A 9102-nucleotide genomic window follows, 5' to 3' on the forward strand; every position below is an offset into this window, starting at 1 on the left:
AAGTGGGGTCTGACAAGGATCTTGCAGCATTACCTCCCGACTCCTAAACTCAATCCCTCGATTAACGAAGGCTAGTACACCATACTATGGTTTCCAATTGATTAACTCCCAACAGTTCCAACATCCTCTTTCCAAACTGCTCTTTTTACACTGTGCACTTTGGTAATATTTATAAATCATCAGGCAATACAAATTATTGACTGCACAAAAACAGGTAATTCTGACCACATCCTCCACCTGCGAGGCCGATTTAAGAGTCCTATGGACCCGGACCCCAAGGTCCTTCTGCTCCTCAACACTGCTAAGAGTACTACCCTTAGTATTGTACTCCTTCATCCCACTGGACCTGCCAAAATGGACCACTACACATTTATCCGCGTTGAAGTCCATCTGCCACTTCTCCACCCAGTCTTGCATCCTACCTATGTCACGCTGCAACTTCTGACATCCCTCCAGACTATCCACAACACCACCAACCTTTGTATCGTCGGCAAACTTACTAACCCATCCCTCCACTTCCTCATCCAGGTCATTTATGAAAATTACAAACAGCAAGGATCCCAGAACAGATCCCTGGGGCACTCCACTGGTGACTGACCTCCATGCAGAAAAAGACCCATCCACAACCACTCTCTGCCTTCAGCAGGTAAGCCAGTTCTGGATCCACAAGGCCAAAGCCCCTTGGATCCCATGCCCTCTCACTTTCTCAAGAAGTCTTGCATGGGGGAATTAAGTGACGGTTCAGCCTATGTTATTGTCCCATCCTGGCCTATGCTGTGATTGTGACAGCTTACTCCTTCGACAAGCCACTGTAAACTTATCTTCCAACAAGTGCACCACTAGATCACAGCAGTTGCAATTGCATGGTGACCATAGCGATCAAAAATGCCAGTGCAAATAGTGAATATTCTTTCAATGACATCCACATTTAAAGTACGTCACATCAATGCAACATGATTTTGCTTCATTAAATCTTAAAATGTGTTATAAATCAATAGCTGATTCGAAACTGAGCCTGGGTGAAATTGGCTGGAGGAAGGATAATCCATTGAAGTCAGCTCAGGCTCTCATGGCCAATGTACACAACCTCTTTGCTCTGGTGTGAAGCAAACTCACTTTATATAGATGCTTAATTGCTGTGTAAAATAAGCTTTAAACTGACGAGGGTTATAATTTCATTTTGACTACTTCAAGCCTCTGTTTCTCAGTGGATCTGCACTATGGGCCTTCTCAGAATTGGTAAATATATACTTGTAATTCAAGAGAATGTCCTTTACCCAGAGAGTGGTTAGAATGTGGATCTTATTAACAAAAATACATTTGGACTGGAAAAATCATTCAATGGGAAAATAAGTTTTAAGACCTTTGTTGCAACCAGCTGAACGGGCGGAATAGAAGGGGAGCCAATTCACTCCCCACCCAGTTGTAACATCTGGCAGATTATCTGAGATGAATAGCATAGACATGTTAAAGATAAATCTAGATCAACAAACAAGAGAGAAGGAAATAGAGGAATATGTTGATGGGATGAGATGGGAGGAGGGTGAATGGAAGCCAAATACCAGCATCGACATATAGGGCAGAATTACCTGTTTTTGTGCAGTCAATAATTTATATTGCCTGATGATTTATAAATATTACCAAAGTGCACAGTGTAAAAAGAGCAATTTGGATAGAGGATGTTGGAACTGTTGGGAGTTAATCAATTGGAAACCATTGACTGACCAGCTGGGATGGAAGGTGAGAGGCTGGCAAAATGGTACAGGAAGTTATAACACCTTCACACTGCCATGCCACTTTGCTAGCTGTAGGAAAGATGGCAGACAAGTCGCCTGCCAGATAAATGGCCAGTTATGGGTTACTTCACGTATCCACAGAAATTTTGCTTATGTTGTGGTTTGCCCATCCAATTAAATCTGATAGCCTCCCAACAGGCCCTAGGGAGAAGTGAGGTGGTTGTGACTCCTTTCTGATCAGTCCGTGGCCTAATGAGGGGCCCTCCAGAGCATTGGCCATCTTGCAAAAACATTACCACCTACCCACTGAGATCCCCATCCCCTGATCATCAGGGCCTGCAGTGCTAATTTCAAATACACCAGCCATCAATGTGCCCTCATCCTATGGGTGCAGCCCCAGAAATGGCCACTGCTGGTAGTGGTGCTGCTAAGGCTGCTGAGCTACCCTCTGATTGGGCCTGCAGCTCTTGGAGCAGGTCACCGTCTTTAATGTGATGGCAGCCCTGACACAAACCACTTATCTGACAAAATACCATGTCACGGCATCCACTGAAGCGATGTTGCCTCCACTTTTGGTCAAAGCAGAGGGATTTACGGAACATCAGAAAACTTCTGATTCAGCGGATTTTATGCTGAAATACTGACACGTTTAAAATGAATGGGATTGAAGATTTTATATACAAAAAATATTAAGGCATACATAGCAAGAAATTGCATTCTATTCTTGAAGGAAATAACCTTCCCTAGAAAAAGCAGAGAATGGATGGACTAGAAAATTAGAATTTTGCAAAATAAATTACAATTTTTGCAGCCCAGACAGGTTGCTCCTGACTGGACTAAAACAAGCTGATCCCATTTGATTTGTTAATTCATAGATACTCATGTAGCTTCCCGGACCATTTACATCGGTTACATGAACACACAACTAAGGGGAGGTGGTGGCCTAGTGATATTATCAATACTCTATTAATCCAGAAACTCAGATAATGTTCTGGGGGCCTGGGTTCGAATTCTGCCATGGCAGATGGTGGAATCTGAAGGGCAACTAGGAATGGGCAATAAATGCTGGCTAGCCAGTGATGCTCAGATCCCACAAAGGAATTTAAAAAAAGGCTGAAATTTTTATGAAGTAGCAGAAGCCACATTGCTCAAAAGTGACAGGTGACCTCACTTTGGCAGACGGGTGAATCGGGGACCACACTGTGCTGGTGCCAAACAATTAAATTTAGCTTTATTTTCAGTATCACAAGTAGGTTTATATTTACACTGCAATGAAGTTACTGTGAAAATCCCTTATTCGCCACACTCTGGCACCTGTTCAGTATCACTGAGGGAGAATTTAGCATGATCAGTGCACCTAACCAGCATGTCTTTTGGACTGTGGGAGGAAATCAGAACACCTGGAGCAAACCCACGCAGACACAGGGAGAACGTGCAGACTCCACACAGACAGTGACCCAAGCTGGGAATCAAACCCAGGTCTCTGGCGCTCTGAGGCAGCAGTGCTAACCACTGTGCCATCATGCTGCCCCAATTATATGGCTGCCACTAAGACCTCCATCCTTGACCTTAAAAGCTTTCTGCCCAATCAAAGGAGTTATGGACTAGTTCAACAGCACCCTTGGGTGTGCTGGCCATTGTTAATGGCTGCACTTGTAGGATGAATGTGCATCAAGAGCTGGCAGGTCAGTGCAAGCACAGTAAGAAGTCTCACAGCACCAGGATTAAGTCCAATCTGGACTTGGGGTTCTGGGGTTCATGTCGCACTATCTGTAACCCCCATGACTTGCCTGGGCTTGTAAAATCTCACTTACTGTGCTGTCTGGAAACAATACACATCTCTTTAACCTCTGCTAATGCTATCTCCATCACATTGTCTGCATTATTAAGACTTGAATAGCTGTGAAGACTTGCATTCTAATCAGTATTCTGAAAACTGTGTATGCCTTTATATGCCCTTCTCTGATCAGAACCTTCCACACACCTGACGAAGGAACACCATTTCCGAAAGCTTGTGGGGTTACTATCAAATAAACTGGTTGGACTTAAACCTGGTGTTGTGAGATTTCTTACTGTGCTTACCCCAGTCCAACGCTGGCATCTCTATGTCAGGTCAGTGCCTCAGAACCAGGGCTAGTAAGGCTGACAGCAGTGAGGGGCAAGGTAGAGCACATCATTGGCTACTGCCACCAAAGGCCATTCCAGGGGCCAAATGGAGATGAAAAAGGAAGGTCCCAATCTCCAGAGCCTGTTGGGAGGCCAACAGGGTTTGCCTGGCAGTCTCCCCTCATGACAGTGGGCCCTCCCAGTGAAATCAAAGTGCCCAGAGGGGGGAGTGGCCCTTAAATGGTCACTTAAGGGTGGGTGGTTGATCTGCCAGGCATAGTGGCATGATCAAATGACCATGGCCATCCTGATAGCCTTCCTGTCTCTCAAAGGACTGAATGGATGGAAGGTACCTACCTCACTGGCATCCCCATCTGAAAGATATGAAATGCACACAGGCACGATGTTCGACAGACTTGGTTGTGGGAACGCTCTGCTTCTGAATGACCCTGCAGACGTTCCTCGTCATCTCTATACCAAGCCCAGCTGAAGCTCTGAAGTATCACAGCAGAAACCAGTATCACGGCCAGAACTAGCATACACCAAATATAACGTCCTTCAGATAAATACAATGCAGCGACCCAAAGGTCGGTAGCTACGTCCGTTAGGTACAACAAGAATCCAACTGCAGTCAACAGCAGGTCCCACTTGGTGAACTTTTTTTGGCTTGTCATGGTCTACGGCCAATCAATCCTTCACCCAGTCTTAATTCTCCACTTGAGTGAAGACGGCTTTTTCTCTTTCACTTTTCCATGTAGTCAGGTGACGTCACTGGAATGAATCCAATGTTAAATGAGGCCCAGTAATGTAAAGGTTTGTCCAATGTGGGAGCGAAGTCTGTCTGCAGCGACCTGCTCGGAGAGGGGAGTGGCACAAACTGTGTGAAGCCGCAGCCTCCAGCCAGCTTTCCATATCCTTCCCTTCCGTCAACTGGAGTAAGATCCCACATTGCTCAAACCCGGACCTTTCATTCATGTGTTTTTCGTCTCCTGACCGTCTTGTGAGGTCGTTTCGCCAATGATTGCTAAAGGCTAACCAATAATTCAAAGAAAAGCGAAGTTTCAGATTGCTGTATCAATGATCAGCCCATTTCCTGAAAACAAGGAGGAAGTAAATATTCGTGTTCAGTGCCTGTACAGCAGTCCGGCAGAACAGCTCTCCCTCCACCTTAAATAACTCGCCCGATTTTCATGAAATTAATGGTCGGAAAATGAAACTATTCTGTAATAGGTGGGAGATGCACTCTGCGAAAGGCTCTGTCACGTACGCGATGCCTATTGCCTAACTAACATTCCTGCAATTGTGTTGAAGCGTGCAAGTACAAGAAAATCCAAAGGAGAAATCGAGCTATTGATGGCACAACATTGTAATGCATTTCCACTGGATCCTAACACATGATGCTCCTTGAAAAACCATTTTCTAACATTAGAGGATGCGTTCTGATTTATTTCATCTCATTATTTCACAAGTATTTTTCCCAACTAAGCTTGGATTACTGGATCTTTTCCAAACGTTACCTCAATAATCACATTTTCCTTCAACCCATAGCAGACTCCAGTTCTCAGAGGTATTTTGGGCCTTCCAAACAGTCTTATAAAGTGGGCTGGATCTTATACCTAACAGCTTTGCTGCTATCCATATCCCTTCAGTGAAATCCATTACTCTTTCATCAACCATCACCCATTCTCTGCAATCCTCTGCACTTCATTCCTCCACTTTATTACTCTTTGGGACATCCTGTCTTTGTCCAGCTTTGAAAACCACACCAACACATTCCTGTCTTTATATGCTCTGTCTGAGGCCAGAACTGTCCATTCACCTGACGAAGAGGCTGTCCCCTCGAAAGCTAGTGAGAATATTATCAAATAAATAGGTTGGACTAAAACCTGGTGTTGTCAGACTTTTTACTATATCCAACTCTGCCAGATGTTATAACTGGGTGGGGAGTGAATTAACTCCCCTTCTATTCCACCCCTTCGGCTGGTTGCAACAAAGATCTTAAAACTTATTTTCCCCATGAATGACTTTTCCAGTCCAAATGTATTAATTCATTAATAAGGAGACAATCAAATCAGGTTTGTTGAGTCAAAATAGGTTTCTTAGTTACTAAACCTGAACAAATAAAGGCGCGAAGGTTAGCACACACACACCCATATCTGAAGTAGTAATGTTAGAATCCAATAAAAGGTTAAAAGAATATGTGAGTAAGTCCTTTGCTTGTCTTTGAGGCATAGATTGTTGAAGATTATGGCCCATTTGAAATTAGTTGTCCTGTTGAATTCTGAAGCTGACTTGGTACAGATCTGCACTTTATTGAATGAACTTTTTCACTTCAAAGCAAGAGAGAGATCTTTAATGCTCACTTCCAACAGCATTTTGTAGACAACTGTCATGTTTCTTCCTCTCCCAGAATGTGCTTGGCAGAATGAGTTTTTAAAACTTCTATCAATATATTTCCAGAAAGGAGTTTGATGATCATGTTTTTCAGTCATTGTTGCAGACCAAGTAATCCTATGTTTGGATCTTTTCCTCTCCAAACCTTCTGATACATTTCAAGGTAGAAATCACCAAGAAACTGGGTTATTTTATCCGCTAAAGGGGTGTTGGAATGGCTGATGAATATCTGGCCGGTCAGCAGTTCCCATTGTCTTGATAGAATGACAGTTGATTAAAGTCCAGCAGTTTTAATTACTTTGTTTTAAAGAGCCCTTGTTTGAAGTGGACCTTAATAAGCCTCAGAAGTGAAATTCCATGCAATAGGTCTGCAGTGCAATTCATATGGAAACTTTTCAGAGAAGTGGTCAACTTATAGTACCTAACATAAAGGACGAGATTTTCCAGCTGTGCTTGCCCCAAGACCGGAAAATCCCACCCAAGGTTAACGGACTTTGCATGGCCCTGTACCACTACTATGATTCCCGTGATGGGTGGGATGGAAACATTCTGCCCCATGTGACTCATGGCAACCAATTTTGATCAGCCTCTTTTCTTGTAATTTTTTCTTGAGATAACTCTTCTGCAAACACGTTACTCTGTCTGTGGTTAGTTGGTGACATTCTGGTAGATCTCACGCAGCTACAATTTCCAGTCCTTATGACATGCAGTTTATATTACACACTCCCATCCATACCCAGCTCTGTCAGTTCACACCGATAATCTCCTGTCTAGCCCCAGTGATGACCCTACCCCTCTTACATCACGGGTTTTCTAAGGCTTGGAGAATCCAACATGAGTAAGGTCTATAGGAATCACAATGTAAGGTTAGGACTGAATGCATTAAGGTTGCAACCTTGGCTTGGAATTTGCGAAGGTAATAATAATCAATCAGTCAGTGTTAATTCTCATTACTCCAATAAATCTGGGCAGTAACTTCTGGAATCCATATTAAGACAGAATATGGCACAAATCAAGAAGTTTCTATTAGTGATTTTATATTTCTCCAGAGGGTGCACATCTGAGATCCCCTACAGTGCAATCAATGGGAAAGAAATTGAATCAACAAAAGTATTCATTCTTACATTATTAGCTTTGCAGTAAAATAGTTACATTTTGTTGACTGAGGTTTAAATGGGCTTTTAACAGTGTACCAACTTCATTATTACTGCACAACTGCTCCAAAAAACTTACTTTTCTTCTGGAATGATAATTACTTCCTATTTTCACATATTTGCAAATAAGATATTACAGTTAGTTTGTCTTTATTTTGGCTTCTAAATTCAATAGTTTTGATGGTTGAAATTTTAAATTAAAGACTGTTCAGTCCTTTTAACTTGATGGTTTATTGTTTGTGAATATCCCGGATGTATTTGGCTAGTTACCTGCATGCTGACATTACTACTTCACTTCAAGACATCCCTAAACTTAGCATCAGATTTAAAACTCTATCAGGAAAGGGAAAACCATGCTGTAATTGTGGGCAGCTTTCTTCAAGGGCAATAGCAAGCACTATTGCTTCACCGAATGATAGCAAAACCCAGGCCCTCACACCTGATATACCTGGTGGAATTAATGTTGGGAGTACACCAGAAATGTTTTGAATTGTTAGCCCTATTATGTATAAAATTGAATATAACCATGGGATTCATCTCTGAATAAAACCACAAACATGGGGAATCTACAATAAATGATATGTCACATATTCAGTTACGATAAATTAGTAGCCCTCAAAATACACTGTACCCTAAATACGATAAACTTGGAATCCTCCTATTTAATGCAAGAAATATCTCGGTAGATCCAGATGTATATATTAATATGTCTAAGAGTATAAAAGCGAAGGAGCCGACTCAAAACACTGAGTCTTAACTTCTTAATTCCACTTCCTCTGCTTTTCTTTACTATTCCTAAACATTTTGGTACCAAAATTCTACAGGTCTGCCAGTGCAGTCATTCTGTAATGTAGTGGGAACTCACCAGATGAGCTGAAAACAGATGAGAGCCATGATACCAACCTTACATCAGAATTTTCATGGGCCATATAAGAGGAACTACCTTACAAGGCCAATGGAATAACCAGGGGCTGCATTGTGGTAGGGAAGACTCACATGGCAGGGAGCTGCAAAGGGGCCACTGGGAACATAAGTAAATACTTTGTAGGGTGGGGAAACCCAACACTCACCTGGCCAGCCATTGGTTCACCGCAATTTGCAGCCTCCAACAAGGTGGATGCCCAAGGTGCATCCCCAGTGGCACAGGTAATGAGATTTATGATAGAAATTTTAAACTGCCTGAGCTCACAAACTGTGGCAATATCAGTGGCAGAGATCCCAGCTAAACACACCTCAGCTCTTAAGCTCAGATTTGATCCCATCTCCCACAGGTATTTGCTCCACACGTTGTGCGTAATGAAAGAATTCCGTAGTTTAATGGAGGCTGCTATATTTTAGCTGTTGTTGGAACTAAAAAGAATGGTCAATAGATATGTAAATAATCACATTAAATTAATTTACGGATGTGAAAAATAAGAAAAAATTAAAATTGGTTGTTTTTACACAGCTATAGAGTTTATGAAAAGGGGAATGTGAGGTAAAACAATTTCACATGAAATATTAAAATTAATACATAAAACAAGAGGGTTATTTTGATGACAACAAGTCATAGGATATATTGTTTTATAAGGAAGTAGAAATGTTGTGGTGTTGGTAATGGTAAATGAGAGAATGCTTTGTTCGGGAAACGGTGTGGGAGAAGTTTAGAGGATGGGGAAGTGAGTTGCATTTTCAAGTAGTGAGTAGTTTTGTGAGAGTAGAGAGCAGTTGTG

The 9102-nt window shown here is 42.3% G+C and overlaps 1 protein-coding gene across 1 annotated transcript in view; it reads right to left on the reverse strand.

The window, feature by feature from the left end:
- Positions 1-4913, reverse strand: part of xkr9 (XK, Kell blood group complex subunit-related family, member 9) — a 29685-nt gene extending 24772 nt beyond the window's left edge. The window contains exon 1 of the mRNA XM_080194097.1: positions 4200-4913. Coding sequence (XP_080050223.1) covers positions 4200-4516 — 317 coding nt within the window. The 5' untranslated portion in view covers positions 4517-4913. The remainder of the gene's footprint in view (positions 1-4199) is intronic.
- Between the last annotated feature and the right edge of the window lie 4189 nt (positions 4914-9102).

Source organism: Carcharhinus amblyrhynchos, chromosome 8 (assembly GCF_965287045.1).
Source record: "Carcharhinus amblyrhynchos chromosome 8, sCarAmb.v2.hapA, whole genome shotgun sequence".
Lineage (NCBI taxonomy): Eukaryota > Metazoa > Chordata > Chondrichthyes > Carcharhiniformes > Carcharhinidae > Carcharhinus > Carcharhinus amblyrhynchos.